We start from the raw sequence: 17567 nt of genomic DNA on the forward strand, positions 1-17567 counted from the left end.
ACATGCTTTTTGCCACAAAATGGGGGCTTAACCGGATTAAAGCCCTTCAGGCAGGTCAAGTCTGTTCAATATTTTAGTAAGGGCGCGAAAGAGGGAAGGGCAGATGTGTTTACAAAATTGGCGGATGACACCAAACTGGCCAAAACCGCTGGCAGGTGGAAGAAGGAATTGAGAATCATCTTACATTGATTCATACATGAAATAATCTAAGATCAAGGAGGAAAGCTTTAGCAACAAAAAGCGGAAGTTATTACATATTGGAATTTTAAGTCACTATATGAATTCAAAGTGGCAAAACCAGTCAAAAACTGATTACATGGTATAAGCAGATCAAAGCTATATCCGTAGCAACATGCTGCTGCAGTGGAAGTAAATCTTACTCCAGGCCATTAAAAATTGTGTTGCATACAAAACCTGGAAAGCAATCATTTCACTTTACTTAGCTCAGTCAAAGCCACTGATGGAGTTCAACAGAGACGTGGGCAAACTCAATATAGTCTAGAAGAGAGAAGGAACCATCAGGTGTTTACAGACGTGACCTAGGTGGGGATGTAAACAAATTGTTTAGCTGTTCTACAATAACTGACCTCACACTGCTTCCACATTTCATTTGGGAATTATTAACTTTTCCCCCCAGTTCTGTTGATGTGACAGACACACATTTCAGCATCGCTGTCTGTCGTGTATTTAATAACTGAATAGGATTGATTCTGTCCAGATGCAAAGCCCTGGGAACTCTCCCTTACAGTCAAGTATCGTGAACAAACTAATTTTTTATTCTCCCAACTTTTAGTAGTAGTAAAACATCAAGGCTGGCTACACAACCTAAGGAAAAACTCCACAGTTGCTTAATGATACAATGCATCAATGATACTGCATAACTCAGTGTCATATGCAAACTTACATAGTTTATTTACTGTCATGCAGTTTTATTGTACAACTGCTAAATCCTTAATCTCCTTAGAAGTTTTTGCAACAAGTGAAGTCAACTTGAGAACTTTAGATCAAGTAAAATGCATAAACTATTTCCAAAATGGGAGATAAATACATGATGGCAAGACTCATATTGACTCCCTGCTGATCACTCCTCTTACAAAACTTGGTAGCTCACATTATGGCATTTTGAGGGTTGTCTTAAAAGAAATAATGCTAAGGTCATGTGTTTGTGTTAATACATGTATTTGATTAGCCAACTGATCTAAAGATCTGTCTTTGTATTGATTGGTTTGCAGGAACTTGCTGAACAGTTCTGCTTGTAATAATTTACATAACTACATGTACTCAAATGTTCCTAAGGGTGACTGTCATTTGAAGGTGCAGAAGGTCTTCTGTTCTTTATTCTCAGTGTTATTAAACTCACATTCTGCATTTCTAGAAAGATGCACTTGCACATAGTCAAAGGCTACAAAAGGAGATATTTACCAAGCTGCCCAGGGACATGTGACAGTAAGGTTGAGGCAAACTAATTCCCTACTGCAAGAATTTAATGCATGTAACTATTTTAAGTAAATGTCACATGCTCACATTCACCACGAAGATCAATTTGCAGTAACTTTCTCTTGTTTCTTCAGCCTGACTTCCAACTTACGTTAAGCAGAACAGTTGCAATATTACATTTCTCCTGTTACTAAACAGAGCTGAGCTCAGGGACGAGGTCCCAAGGAACACTTTAAAGTATTCATTTTGGAATGTGCCATTTCACACGTAAAAGGGAGAGCTAACAGGAATTGTGCTGTGATGAACCAATGAGAAAAATGCTTCTTGCTTGTGTCTCTTCCCTGCTTTTCCACCAAATTCTGTATGCTGCCCCAGGTTCTTTGTGTCTGCCTGTCAAATCCCTGAATATGTACTTTTGCCTCCTGAACATTAACTCCCTCACACAGCTTCCACAGGATACGGACAGGGCTGTTACTTAGTGGTTTACTAGTCCAACTGAGTTCCCGTCCCTTTCCCACACATACAAGTGTACACAGAGTTCACTGAGATTCCTGTATGGATTTGAAACAGATTGGATTTAAGAGCCCATAAGCTTTGCAGATCTGGAATCATACCTTATTAAAAATGCCCTAGGGTATATTACCATGTCCCACCGCCATAGGGAGGAGGAGGAGAGAAGATCAAGCAGGCAGGAATTGTGCAACAAGATTGATTTATTTAATTATTGTACAAACTCTTTTATAGATTTTTTTTCTTCATAGTCTAATTGGACAAAGGATCAGCCACCCCTTGGGGATGACTGGCTAAAATCCTAAAACATCCATTGTCAAAATATTTTTCTACTGTACTATAAACAAGACTTCTCAAGGTTGCAGGTGTTTAATTGTTTACAGAACTCTGCTGCCTCTTCTGTGAGAGAGAAAAGTCTCTCACGGATTTAGAAAATAGCAATAAAATCCTTGCTAGCAGCATTTTTGTATCTACAATACCTAAGTAACAGACCTTCGAGGTCCCGCTTTATGTAAGATTCAGGTCCAATTTCATGGGCAGCTTAAGCTGTCACTAGCTGGCACTGCTGCTGAAAGAAGTATCCAGACTGTTTGCCTGTCCTTGATTGACCCCATCTATTGTGCCAGTAGAAGTTTCAGGTACTGGTGCACTCAAAGAAGGCAGGCTTTTGACTACACCCTCGTGCTGCTTCTTCCAAAAAAGACTTTCTATTTGTATTCATTTCCACCCCCCCCAAACGCTATAAACAACTCTACAATGAGCTGACATACAAAAAGCTACAAACTTGATCTAAACTACTATCCTTCATTCTGCCTCGGGTCTGTGCTTAGCTTCATGGGCCAGGGACAGTTCACTGACGTTCATGTGTCTATTAAAGATAAGGGCAGTAGTTCTTAAAACAAAAAGAGGAGATATTTAACAGCAGCAGCTATGCTTCAACTCTGTAGAAACTTCTCACACAATATGAGCAAGAAAAAATAGCATGAAATAAAATCCCTTCCAGTCCCATTTTTGCTGCTGATGTCAAGAAGAAATAATGTAGAAAGGATCCTTTTTGTCATTGGAAAGCCAGTGAGTTAAAAAACACCCTTTAGATGATAGGCTTTCTGCAGGAGTTCAAATGAGGGCTGCTTTGTGTTCTGCAGGATGTCCATAACCTGGACACAAACCACCCCTGCTTTTTGTCACTGCTGGTAAGGATGGGCTGAGGAGCATAAATCAAAGAGAGGATGGGACTGTCATCTGTGCTCCCACAGTCCTGTGGGCTCCCCTGAGGGAGTCTGAGGGTCTTTTTGTAGATTTTCTGCCAAGAGGCACCAGGCTTCAGGCCCTGTGTCCCAGCTAGCACAGCTCCCCAGGGCTGGCAGGGGCAGGGTGGTTGGGTAAGGGCTGCTGCAGACACGGCCCTCCCCTAGCAGCAATGCTCCCCCCAGCCTGCCCGAGCTGAGCCCGGGGTCTGTGTGGTTTACTGCAGATCGTGTTCTTCCTTAGAAGTTAAATAAATACAGACAGTACCATTTTGGTAGTGGGACAGTGGGTAAGAACAGAGAAGCTGAATTTCAAAACTGGCTGTGAGCAAGTGTGCACAGAGATTTAAACCTTTTTTGGATTTACAGGTCCATCAAAATCTTACGAAGGTCTAACAAGTCTAATCCTTTACACAACAAATTTACAGCCAAATACTTCAATTACTACTAACACCAAGTTCACTGATGCTGTATGAAATATAAGAAAATTTATGTGATTCTATATTCTGATTAATCCACTTGAGTGTGAAATAGTAAATCTAATTCCTAGCTGCATCATTTGCAGATCATGTAACTAGCAACTTAATTATCACCCATGCTTGTAGATCATTTTTCCCAGCCTACATGTATAATTGTGAGATATTTTGAGATCTTTCAAAGGCAAGTATTATTCAAAACTCATTTATAAACAGGAACACAATGGCTATATTTTTGCTTTCCTCAGTGTCATACATGAAATCCCTATTTGTGTTTGGTCTTTGCATATTAAGTGCTTTAAATAATTAATTTTGAGTTAATTATTTTTAAATTGAATGTTACAATTAACCCATCAGCCCAGGTACAAAAATCCAGTTCTATTATCAGTGTTTCCATTTGTTTAGTTTATTAATAGAGTTGCACCCTTCCCAGTTAAAATTTTCCCAGTTAAAAATCACAAACTTGCCCCTTTTCAAGCTACAAACCACTGGTACACCATAAGAGTTACCTTTCCTGTGTTTACTGTATACTTTTACAAGTGTTTTGAGGTGTGTTGGATGTATTTTAATACTTTTTGTAAGTGTTTCACTTGCATTTTGATTCCAAGGCCAAAACCCCACCCAGTCTTAATAGCCAGCAGCTATTTTTAGCTACAGCCATTACTCTGCAGGCAAGTTCCATGGCAACCTGAATACCTGAATTTTAATGAAGGCATTGTATTCCCTTATCTCTAACTGATACCACCCCCCCCCCCCTTGACAACGATGAGCCATTGGTGGTCAGAGATGATCCATCAAAGGGAAAGCACCAATCGCCTTGGACCGAAGGGGCGGGCTGTGGGCGGACTGGGGGCGGAGCAAAAACTATAAAAAGGGCGAAGCCGAGAGGCGGGCTCTCTTCTCTCTTCCCCTCTTGCTCTTTCCAGACTAGCTGTGGGAGACATCGGTGCTGGGCATTAAAAGCCTTACCCCTTTTAAGGGGCTTTTAGTAATTTTTTTAAGTCAACCCAGCACTGCAAGTTCTTTTTCTCTACCTGAGGTCTAGTGCTGTCTCAGCCAGAAGATCTCATATCCCTGCGCTCCTGGGGCATACCATCTACCGAGCCATAGGATCCCAAATTTTTATATTTTTTTTCATTTCTGTAATTTTTCAATTTTTCTGTTTTCAATAAATTAATCTTTTTAAGAGTTGTCTCATTTCTCACACTCAGCATATCTCTGGCTGCCCAAGGAACATTCTAAACCAGCTACTCTTTTCAGTCATCTGTAGGAATAGAGCTGAATAAAAAATAGCTTTTTTTTACACGGGGAAATGCTCTCCTCATGGAATATTGACTCTCTGCCCACTGAAAGATGTCCTTAAAATTCTTAATTGTTTTTAATAGTATAAACCTCATAATCAAAATTTAAACCTAACCTAACGATAGTAGTGTTACAACAAGTAGCATTTAGAAAAAAACCCCTGTGTACAGTACATCTCTTTCTAGTGTATCAGAAATTTCTTGCATCCCTCTGGTGTTAAGGATTAATTTGGGCCACTCCTCCTGTCAAAGTTAGTAAATGCAACTTTCTCTTCCAGCAACAGATATCAAACAAGGTTTAAGAACTTCAATCCTGAGCCTACCAAGAGAAAACAAAAAAGGCAAAAACCCCTCAAAGTGCCTTAGACATCCATCAGCTCAGACTTCTCAACACCTGACTCTTCAGTTATTCTAAACACTGAGCGACATCTATCTTTCCTAATCGCAGAGCAAACTAGAAAGACAGACACAGAACACATTCCCAGGCACAGAATCCAGCAAATAACAGCAGCACTCATGGAAGTTGCAAAACACACAGATGAGGTTTAGTAATAAGGGTTAGAGGAGAGGGTGACAAGGTAGGATTGGGGTTTTGTTTTTATTTCTGGCTTTGCAGTTTGTTTTTCAGCTGCACTGGAGAACATGGGTTTTTACTTATTTCTGGTTTTCAACAAGTTAATAGAAATATGCTGCAGGACAGCTTATCTGAGACACACCATACCCTGAGGCGGTAAATAAAAGCTGCTCCATTTAGTCTCTGTCATCCAAATTGGTTGTGTGCTTATTTAATAATGAGTGGTTTTGCTAATGGCAAGGACGTTGGGATAATTAAAAAGGATCAATTTTCTGAAGAGGATGTTGTTGTAGGCTTATATAATTGAACTGTTGTTTCTGTCCAGAAATCTTCTCACTTCTTAATGCATTCAGCAGCTTGAACTAAAACTGCTTCATTTACACTGAGTGTAAAATTCTAGTTGCATTTAAATGCGTGGGAAGGGGTTCCTCCCGTAGTTGAAGGGACATTGCTGGCAATGTATCCAGGCTCGTTTTCTACTGCATACAGCCCAGACACAATTCAAATTCAGGACGTGAAAATACTAGTCTTAGTTCAAGATTCCCAGTCAAGACTATACCTGGTACTAAAAAAAAAAAAAAAAAAGAAAATAGATTTTGCAGTCTTACCTTTTAACAATTTATGTGTAACACATATTACACAAAATATGAAATGTGTGTTGAGTTGTATTTAAACAGTAGGTCTCCGATCGCAGTGTAACTGTAAAACACGGATTCCTTGAGGGAGCCTGTATCTGAAAGGGGAATCACGAGAGAGCGTTAAGTAGTAAGTTCTTTGTTTCAGCTTGTGCTCGAACGGCGCTCTGTGGTTGCTGCTGACCGTAACCCTGCGCACGCACCGAGCAAAAGCGGGACGCGCACCAGCGACTCCTCACGCGGAGCCCCCGGGTCAGGCGCTCTGCGGGACACGGGGCCGGACACGGGGCCGACACCGAAGCCGCTCCCGCCACTCGGTGGGGGCGCCCCCCGCGCAGAAGGCCAATTATGGCCGCGCGCGGGACTCGCGCGCTGCCGGGCCAATCAGGCAGAGCGCCGCGGCCGCGCGCGCTGTCCCGTGACCGCGCGCCCCCGCAGCCGGGGCGGGCCGGCCCCGCGCCAGGGCCACAGGCGGCGAGCGGCGCGGGCGGGATGTGGCGCAGCGGGATGTGGCGCAGCGGGATGTGGCGCAGCGGGATGTGGCGCAGCGGCGCGGCGCTGGGCAGGGCGCTGGCCCGAGGGGCCGCCGCCAGGTACGCGGGGCGAGGCGCGGTGACCGCGAGCGTGACAGAGACGGGCCGGTTTCCTGGCTAGAAACTCGCCTCTTCTTTGCCCAAGCCAGTGGTAGAGTTGTGATCTGTCAAAAGAGTTAAAAACTGAGGAAGCGCCCGGTTATTTGCCCTTCATGTAATGCAACACGTTCCTTCTCACCTGAGCATTTGTAAGGCTGGCTGCAACAACTTGAGAAAAATAATATGCTTTGGGGAAGAGTTAACCTTAGAACTGAAAAAAAAAAAGAGCAAGCAGATGAGAGAGAGAGCGATTTGAAAATCAGTATAAAAGAAAAGGTTCACCTGTTACCACTGTTGGGGCAGTGCTGCTGTGTTTCTTTACCAAACTCTTTTGTCCTCGTAAAAACTGTCAAAAAGTGGAATAGAGATTAGTTCATGATGTCAAATTTCATGCAGTCATTTGACAGAACTGTTAACTGTGCAGTGGTATAACATAACATTGGACCACGTTTTTTACTGTATATCCTTTGTGGGATAATCTTAGGGTTCTGTTTGCAATATTAAATTCATTCTGTCCTGGTAAATAAAATGGATGTTTCAAAGAGTAGTTTATTAGAATCTCCGGGGCAAAATCAATTGCTGGGAAGGTGTTTGGTATAATGAAACCCATTAAATAACTGCTTGCAAACTAAGTTTAAAAATGTTTCTCATGGAAGCTGCAAGGATCTTGGCAGCTATGGATCAAACCCAGTGCTGTGTTACTTGCAGCCTTGGAGCTGGGGATGCTTCACTCCTGCAGCTGTCCCCGAAGTGCACTCTGTGCCTGCTGCCAGCCCGGCAGAACCTCACTGTGCTCAGTAGCAAGCTTCAAGGGCTCAGGTGGTAAATTAGTCTTGTGTACTTAATCAGACTGAAATGCTCATGAGGACACTTGATGGTACACTCATTTTTTTGGGATACGAACAGCTGTTGGAAAAGAATTTGAATGGGATCAACTCACAGACCATAAAATCAGATATCACTAACCTGATGAAAGTGTCAGTTGGGGTACAATAAATATAATTGCCCTGGCATGCTCCTGGCACTAATTTCAGTCTTTACACTGAGGAGTTAAGAGAGACGTTTTTTCAAAAATGGTAATCTTCAGGCTTAGAAAATTCTGCTGTTATTTTAAAAAAATAATCACTGAATATAGATCACTTACACGTGCATGTCATACACCAGAAATGCTTCCTTTTCAGGTCATGGGAGTTGGCTGGTACTGTGACCAGTCCTCAAGTGCTTAGGGAGAAAGCAGTGAGTGGCAGGAGTGAGTGGAGATGGTTCTGTCACTGGCAGAGGATAAGTACAGAGGTGGCAGGTGTGTCTGAATTCTAGCATGGACTTGGCTTTTCTTCAGTGGCCCAGGTCAGGTTCACAAAAATGTCTGCTGACAGTCCATGGAAACCAAGGGATTTCATAAAGAGATCTGCTTTCCTAAACTGGGACCTAGCCCACCACATTCTCACAGCATCTGTTCTTCAGATAAAATTGGGAGTGTCACCATAGTTGTTAGCATTATAACCTCTTAACCTTGCCTTCCTCGAATGGCACTGCATTTGTGAAAAGGACAGTGTCTTTCAGCAGCTGAGAGTTTATTTGTTGGGATTGTTTTTCAGTCTTGTGGCTGAAACAGGTTTAGATAAAACTGCATGAAACAATACTAGCACAGCATTACAGTAAAAAACAAACCGAGAGACAAACCCTGGTGACTGGTTTGGACTGTGTCCTGTACATAGCCCCATATAAAGGAATTTAAGTCAGCTGTGCAGAATGAGATCGGAACATTTGAACACCTTCTGTGAATCTGGTTGAGGCAGCTACAATGTTACTGGCACCCTTCCAGCATTCCTGTCAAAGCTTTTCCTTAACAGTCTTGAACAGTCTGTCTGGAAAAAAACAGATTTTGTCCACATCCCTTGAGATACTGTTACAAATATTTGCAGAGACGTCTAAAGGCTTTTAAAGTGGACTTACACTTTCTCCATTTTGACACAATACTTCTGTCCCATCTTAGTTTCTTTTCAACTGCAATGATTACAATGTGTTGTCAGTCATCATGCTTCATATCCCAGTTCCACAGTTGTTTTTTAAAAAGTCTGTACAGATTGTTTCTAACCAGTTGCTAATGATGATTATTTTCCTCATAACTCAATATCAATTTATTCTTTACCTGTCTCCTAATACAGTGACCATATGAGCTGATGTACTCAGTCATGGGTAACTACTGTATTTCTTTAGAATTCTAAATTACGTTGATTTTTAAAGAGCATATTGTTAATTTTAATGAATTCAATTTAATTCAAAATTGGTAACTAATTTGCTGACTGATTTGGTGCTTGGTAAACAAAGAAAAAAGGCTGTTCATTTTGTTTAAAAAAACCAACAAAACAACCAACCAAACTCCGAAGAACCCTAGTTCTAAGTAGAGGAGATTGGTTCAATTTTTAACCATGTGAATCCAGAAGTATAGTCATGATTGTATAATTGGAGGAAGATCAGTAGAAGACCTGGGTTACTCTTTAGCTTATCTTTGTAGAATCACTGAAGGCAAATGGTGGCATTTTTACTTTCCTGGTGCCAAAATACAGAGCTTTTGAGGCAGCATTTTGCATTTTGACTGACTTGATCTGAGCAAAATCAATAATTTAGCAGAGCTGTTAAACACAATGAATATTTGTTAGATTTTGGTGTAGATGTTCACAGAGAACCCTGAGGCCCAATCTTAGAATTGCTAGTACTTTGAAAGGTAATTTGTAAAGTTTTACTTATAAAAACACTGTGTCCAAGGTTCTGGTGATATTTTCTGAAGGAAGTGTTGAAAGCTGGGTAAACAAAGCACCTTCTGAAAGGACTTTTAAAATGAAATTGTCCTTTTAAGAGAAGAGTGGCAGCAGAGGGATTATAGCAGAGTTCAGCTTTCTGTCTCCAAGTGAAACCTTCTCTACTTTGTGTATTCCAAAAGGGTAAAGTATTGCAAACTATGCCTTGATGTTGCTATTAATAAAGCCTGTTCTGCAAAGTAAGTGCATGTGAGACTTGAACGTGAACTGAAGCTGCCATGAAGCCAGTGGTTAATGAGGCCCTTTGTAGTTCACTCTGCCAGTTACTTTTGTCATGACTGGGGGCTATTTTTAGTTTCTCTGAAGTGAAAAAAAAAGGTGCCCCTTGTGTTTTTGGCAGTTTGTATATTGTTACGAGCTTTCATTTTTCCATCTGGCTGATGTTTTCTGTAATGTTTTACAAGAGACTGTCTTACCTGAATGCGCTGTTATTTATTTTGCTGATATGAAGCACATCTAAAAGCATTTCCCCTGTTTCAGGCACTTGGTTTCTTGTGGTATTCTGATGACCAGAACCTCTCCTTTGCAAGTACCTGTAATGAGTCATACTTTTTCAAGAAATTTCTTCAATGTTGCTGCACCACTAATAAATAAAAGAAAAGAATATTCTGAAAGAAGAATTATAGGGTTGGTATAAAACTGTGGAAAGAGACTTTAAATGCTTATTGATTTTGTATTTACTGTACTTAATCCAAAACACTAGTAGTTCAAAAGACCCACGTTGCTGTGACTTTGCCCAGCTGGAGCTTAGAAAGGAGTTTGTAGAAAACAGGTTCACCAGTCTGAAACTGAGTATAAAAAGAGTTCCTACCCAAAGCCCTTGGCCCATGGCAACAAACAGCAGAAATAACTGTTCTATTCCATAATGAAACAAAACCAACCTTGAAATGGAGTAATACACTATAATTTCACCTAGTAAAATATGAATAAACCAACAGGTATGAAAACTCTGTTCCATTCTCTCCCAAATACATGCTAATGTTTGCACTTACATTATGTTATACTTATCAAGATTTTCTTCTTTCTTTTAAGGAAGGAGTGGAATCAGTTATGTGATGAAGAAACTTAGACACAGAAAAAGATTTTGAAAACTTTTTTGCCTTAGAGCTAGTGGGAAAATCCCAGTTCATTTAATGATACTGGGATCTGCCCCCAGTCTCTGGTCCACAACAGTATGAACTGTTTATTAGCATATTTTTTGACTATACTTAACATTCCTTTTTGTGATACTTCTTGAACTGTAACAGATCTTGCCTAGTCACTTAAAAAGGGCCTTTGTCCAATAGCCCTCACTGCTGAGTACTGTTGAACATATGCTTCATTTTAAAGGAAATTAAGCACATGCTTAATCCCATCTGTTTCAGAGTCAGAATGAAAAATTAAAAACCACAGCTATCTAATACTTTGCCACGTTACAGCAGAATCAACTAAAATGTTGCCTTAATATTGTTTCATCTGATTTCAAGATCCTGCTTGAGCAGGGGTGTTAGACAAGATGAGGTCCAGAGGTCCCTTCCAACCTCAACCATTCTGTGATGCTGGAAGGTTTTTCCATTGCATCTGGTTTTTAATTAACTTTTTTCACTTGGGCTAAAATATGGAAGGTAGTGCTCCTCTGTTTAAACCTTATGAAATATAGTACTTGAGTTTTGGTACACCTTGTCTTGGGAGCCATGAAGTGTGGATTTTTCTTTTTTTGTGGGGAATGTCCACGATCTGCTTAAGTGAAGACACAGCTTTGCTGCAAAAGAAATGTTTCCATTTGAAATGTATGCATATTTACCTGATATTGCAGAAAGTAGCAGGCACTAGGTTCATTGTTCACTAATGGTACTGCTGGATGGTATGGGATATTTTGCTTCTTTATGCAAAAGCAATTACCAGCAATTACTTTTCTTTCCTCTTAATTATCAAAGCTGCATTTTCAATTTCCAAAATCAGTGGCAGTGACTGTGTCCACCTTTGAACTGCCTATGCCATGTACACATCTTTGAAACTTTTTAAATACTGAATTTGAAGTTAAAATACCTTGTAACTGTAATGTACGTGTGTCTGTTTCCAGGTATTCCATGCAGGAAATGTATGAAGTTGTTGCCGTTGTGGAGAATTACAAACTCTTTGTTCCCTGGTGTAAAAAGTCAGACGTACTCTCGAAGCGCTCTGGGTACTGCAAAGCACAGCTAGAAATAGGATTCCCTCCTGTAGTAGAGAGATACACATCAATTGTAACCCTAGTGAGACCACATTTAGTTAAGGTAACTGCATTTTTTTTGTTCCTAACCATAATTTTCCTTAACTTTTGTTTGTTGAAATTTGAATATTCCGGGAACATCTTGCTTCAAAACAAAATCGATGCTGGAAGTTCTTTGTGTGGCTCAAAACTTGTGTTGCATTTCTTTAAAGACTTTAGATAAACTGGGGAGAATTTGAATGTGCTTTTAAAATATAACCTGCCACGTGAGGGAGGAAAGGGAATTGCTTTTTAATTTGCCTTTGCTGGAGAAGCTGGCAGCTATTAAATGAAGATATAACTTTTTTGCTTTTTTTTTTAATAATTTTGTCCAAGCCTCTCTAAATGCAAAATTAGTACTCAGTTAAAAGTTATCTGACAACTCTAGCTTCTGATGCCTTAACAAAGTTGCTATCTGTCATTACTTTTCTTCTCAAAATTTTAACTAGTTAATATGAAAAGCCTTAAGTGTAGGATGTGCTGAAGAGACTGTTATTCAGTATATTGATGAGAAGACAGAAGTGTGGATTAAAAGTCAATTTTTTTACAATTAATTTGTTCAGAAGAGAAGCAGTTGTATTTCTCCTTTCAGCTTTTCAAGAGCCATAATTAAGAGAAAAGTAGAAAAGTGTCAAGGAAGACATTTTAAATGATGCCTTATTTGTTTGCCTTATATGTTCAAATCTGTTTTAGTAAAGAATGGCTCAGGACAGATTCCTTATAGCAAAACTGCCTCTCCCCTGGCAGATCCTGATTGGTTTGGAATAATTACTGGAAATTATAGCAGTTGATTGCTGTTCAATATAATTGTTTGAAAATTCTATTTCACTATTCTTTTCTAGGCTGCCTAATAAGAGACACTTAACAGAAAATGAGTTTCTGAAGTACAGGGGAGATGTAAATTGGAAAAGGGATATGCAAAGTGCCTTTATTCAATATCCTTATTGATTCTGGAAAGAAAAAAGATTTTTCTCCCTTTATTTAAAAAAGTTGAGTAGCTATAATGGAAAATCTGTGCTTTACATGCTGAGAGCTTTCCTTTTCTACTGTTCCCTGACAAGACAGGCCTTTTTCTTTCATATAGCTATCAGATTGGCTTACCACCTCTTTTTCCCACTTAATTCACTCAAAATAAGCATTCTTGTCTCAGAAAAAAACCCTACAAAAGTGGTGAGGAAAACCATTTCTTCAGATTTCCTCCCCTGAGACTCATTAGCCTGTTCTCTGCTGCAGTTACTTTTCCTAGAGGTTTACATTATGTCCACAGAACTGCAGGAACATTTCTAGGGAAGTGATTGTGTGCTTGGACTATTTCACTCTCCTCTCGAGTAACTCCAGGCAAAGGCACCTTGCACAGTGGTCAGGCACAAAATGGGAATGGGTTTGTTGCTTAAAACTTTTCCTTTGTCTGGGGCTTAAACAATGGAAAAATCAGATTGTTAACAGCAGTTTTTGCTGAGGGGGAAACCATGGAGTGAGTTTGCTGCTTTTAAGACTGGGAGGAAGGGGGACACAGCGGCAGTTTTCCTATTTTTCCTGCCATTTTGACAGCAGTAGGAAAGAGCAGGCCCAGCTCTTTGTGTTTAATCTTCCTTCTACTCTTTCCCTTTCTGATGTAGAAGTAGCAAGGCCAAGCATTTTCTCATTCCTGGAAAGAAAAATGTAGGTGTTTTTGTGCTGGTGATTAGTCTTTGAGATGAGTCACCTTACCACAGCTTTCCAGCCCAAGCAACACCTATTCCCTGGGGGCACTCTCTTGGAGCAGAGCTGCTTGGGGTAACAATAAGAACTTGTAAAAAAAAAAAAAACAGCTACAGAAATGTTCTCTACAAATTCCAAGCCAGCTGAGGTTGTGTATTTGCATGTTCTATGCATCATGCCACAGATCTGTTCTGTGACATTCAACACACAAATGTTTCCTCTCCCTTGAAAGGACTTCAGTTATTTTGCCATAATTGACACTGTGCATACACGAGCTCACTCTGCCTGTGCTGCAAGAACAACTTTAACTATGCCATGACCATCACTATTTAGCAAAATGCAAACACAAGTTCAGTAATACCTGTTTGTCACATTTGTAAAAGCCTAATTGTAGCTTGATTTTTTAAAATTTTATTTTAGGCATCATGCACAGATGGAAAACTCTTTAATCACTTGGAAACAGTGTGGCGTTTGAGCCCAGGTATCCCTGGTTATCCAAGGACGTGTACATTGGATTTTTCAGTAAGTATGGTAATTAAAACTACCACGTGCTAGGAGAAGCACATAAAAACACTTATCTTCAACTGAGAAGGCTTTTTAAAATGCCTGTACTATTTCTTTAAGCACATGTACACAGAAAACAAGTTAGCTTTAGTTAATTCTGTCCAAAAAATATTTTGCAAACTTTACTGCTGGAAACCACTTTGGTGTCCTTTAGAGCCTTCTGTGAGGTGCCCAGGTATCACGAAACAGTCTAGGACAGGCACCTCTCACCCTACAGTTCTAAACACACTGAAGTTTTTTGACAGTCAAATACAGGAGAAATGCTAAATATGCTTTGCTATTTCCTTTAATTACAACCTAAATGTTCTTGGTACCAGAAAATTGATGTTCTGCCATCTGTCCTGTTTGGGGGGCAGTTTGGTCAGTTTAATTTCATGTCTTCCAATTTTATTCGTTCATGTATTTTAAACCTTACTCCTTCTTTCTTTAATAGAATTGTAATAGATTTTTCTGTCTCTCTATTCCATGATGGGATACCACTGCAGCCCAAAACTATTGCTCTTTAAATCCAGTACCTGGTTTAGCCTGATCTCACTCCCAGACAGGTTGTTTTCCATTCGAGTTACTGCTTTTCCATGTTGTGTGTTTTGTCTGGCATCACATTTTTTTTCTTGCGTTTTACAACAAAGTGTAGGTGTTGCATTGAGCTGGGTGTTGTAACAGGCTGCAAAGGTACACAGAGATGGGCTAATCCTGCTGCCATCTACTGGAATACTCTACTTGGAAAATTATCCTCAGTAAATAGAAGAAAGCTTGTGGAGTATTTTTAAACTAGCACATTAACCTCCTTGGGTTATTAACTTCCAGTTTATTGCTGTATTGCACTTCATACAGTTCAACAGTAAAAATTAATCTACAGGCACTCAAAGAACCACATTTTTAAATTGTTTGCATGTTATTTGTATTTCGTTAGGCAAGTAAGTGTCAGGTCTTTCTACTAATATATAAGCTGTCTTTTAACCCAAGCCATAAATCAGTTAAAAAACTTGAATTAAAGAACTATTTAAACCCTACAATCTAAGTACAAGCTCGGTGAGAAAACAACACCACACCTCCCCAAACTAAAGCCACATTTTGACATTTCAGGTCAAGAACTTCAGTTAAAGGGAATCAAAACTGAACTGGATATGGACGTTTTCATTTTCTTGGGGGAACAGTACCAACACATCTTACTGCTTACCCTGTTGTGAGGCAGCAGAAGCCAGTGCAGTCAGCTGAGCTTAACCCCTGCCAGTGACTGCCCTGCTGGCAGGCACATGCAGGCAAGGATGATAAGAATTTCACAACAAACTCCTCAAAACAGGCCCTGCAATTACAGATATTCAAGAGAAAACTTTGATTTCAAGAATGCTTGTTTGCTTTAGAAAATGTTATTTGAGTCTCAGGCTATGCTGGTTCCCACAAGCTGCTGTACCCTGTTGTGCCAGCCTGATTCCAGGAGACATCCACATACAGCAGGGAACTTTCCTAGTTTGGTTTCAGCTCTGAAATGATTTGGTTCATTGACTGAAGCACACCACCATTTTTACCACCTGCAACCTTCATTAATGTATACCACACCTCAAGATTTACATAATTGCTGAACAGGATGCCACACTCATTATCCCCCGCTCTGCAGAACCCTGCATGCCCTAAATGACAGCTCTCAGACTTGCAAGAGGCACTTTAATTTTACTGATGCTTGAGGTCAAGCAAATGTAAATGAAGCTACACTTGGCTTATGGGCCAAGCTGTTTAATTACTCCTGTGCTACTGCTTTGCAGTTAACATGCATTGCTCATAAAGAATTGAGGAGAAGCTGTATTTGCTCCTTGTGGCATCAAATATACTGATTTCTCTGGAACGACAAAAATTACTTAAATCCCAATCCATTTCATTGATTGTCCCTGTCAGGTTAGGAGTGGGAGCTGTTCAGGTGGGAGATCTGACACACAAACCAAATTTGTAGTTTTAGTCATTACACTGCTTGTTTGAACCTACCATAACTACTGCCAGCAATAAGGAAAGACTGATTTAAAATATTGGCATTTAATAGGTAACTATTTCAAGCCGCTTTTAAGTTTCTTGGGCATGCTCCAGCTTACCTGTTAGTCTGCTGTCTTGGCATGCACGACTTTCTTCAGACAACTTTTGTCCCCCAAAGTGAATTCTGTGCACAAAATAACAGCGTTTGTCAGTAGTTTTTCATTATCCCAAGCCTGTTTTGTCATGCATCATTTATTAAAGGCAGTTTAGGCAAATGTAAATGACTACATCAGAGAACTGAATGAAAGGATTCTTCTGATGGAAAAGCCCAGGGGTACAGTCCTCAGACCAAGGAATATGGGTTTTCTTCTCAGCCACATTCAGCTATTCCTCGGTTTTAACTGTTCTCCTACAACTTACCTGCAGCCTTCACTGGACATTCTTTAATAGAGTTGTCTATTTGTAACAGCATTTTACAACTGAATATATATAGGAAAAATAACTGTATTTTATGTCCTTAAACAGATTTCTTTTGAATTTCGTTCACTTCTACACTCAAAACTTGCTACACTATTTTTTGATGAAGTTGTAAAGCAGATGGTTGCTGCCTTTGAAAGAAGAGCATCCAAACTCCACGGCCCAGAAACCAGCATCCCTCGGGAGCTGATGCTGCACGAAGTTCATCAGACGTAAAGGGGGAACTGTAACAACCTCAGCTATAAACTTGTTTGTACAAAGTGCCGTGCTCCGCCTTTGGGGCATCTATTTCTTATCTGAGCTGTGGGTGTGATTGTACACTGCACCAAACACACGTGCTCAGCCAGACCTATAGAGAATGTTCCAAAGCTGCAATCAAGTGCAGCTTAAAGCCTTATCAGTAACAGACACCTGGCAGCTCCTGTAAGCCAGGCTATCTCAGGCTGCCGTTTAATGCCAAACGGCTCCTGCAACCATGGCCCGAGCTCTGCCTTAGCCAAGCTCATGGGGGGTTTCAGCACTGTAACACATTAACTCAACTTTGTGGGAATGTAACTTCACAGCATCAACTCAGCCAGCTCTGGCTAAGCAGAGACCAACTGACACACTGGCGTCCCAGAGAAGGGCACAGTTTGCCAACCATTGAGGAGTAGTTCTTTCAATTCAAATGAATGGCAAAGGTAAGCCAGGAGTCTCCAGCTGCTCCTGGAGTGACCAGCAACGGCTCTAGAACTCCCCCAGTTTCAGGGATGAAACACAAGGGGTATGCATAAGGAGTATTGTAATTTGAGTGCAGCAGTCGCAGCCATAGCCAGTGCCTCCCAGTGGACCTGTCTGGAATGTGTGGTACATTTGGCAGGCTGAACTTGCCTCTTGCCACTGCTCCCGTTACACATTGCACTTTAATTACTTCCACCTCATCTAATGCAAACAGTACACTTTAAAATAAGTGTTACCTCTTTGAGAACTAGGTATCAGTGCTGTCCTCCCTGGAAG

At 40.5% G+C, this 17567-nt stretch overlaps 1 protein-coding gene across 2 annotated transcripts; it reads left to right on the forward strand.

Moving 5' to 3' along the window:
- The first annotated feature begins 6641 nt into the window (after nucleotides 1–6641).
- COQ10B (coenzyme Q10B) lies at nucleotides 6642–16831 on the forward strand. 2 transcript variants are annotated; one of them, XM_082284979.1, is made up of 5 exons: nucleotides 6674–6773; nucleotides 10115–10261; nucleotides 11697–11889; nucleotides 13986–14087; nucleotides 16620–16831. In XM_082284979.1, exons 1-5 carry the CDS (start codon nucleotides 6688–6690, stop codon nucleotides 16785–16787), a joined length of 696 nt encoding a protein of 231 aa, XP_082141105.1. In that variant the 5' UTR covers nucleotides 6674–6687; the 3' UTR covers nucleotides 16788–16831. The 2 variants fall into 2 exon arrangements, with proteins under 2 accessions (XP_082141106.1, XP_082141105.1); XM_082284980.1 differs by lacking the exon at nucleotides 10115–10261 and having other exon boundaries at nucleotides 6642–6773.
- Nucleotides 16832–17567: the final 736 nt, after the last annotated feature.

This window comes from Coloeus monedula, assembly GCF_965178545.1.
Source record: "Coloeus monedula genome assembly, chromosome: 7".
NCBI lineage: Eukaryota > Metazoa > Chordata > Aves > Passeriformes > Corvidae > Coloeus > Coloeus monedula.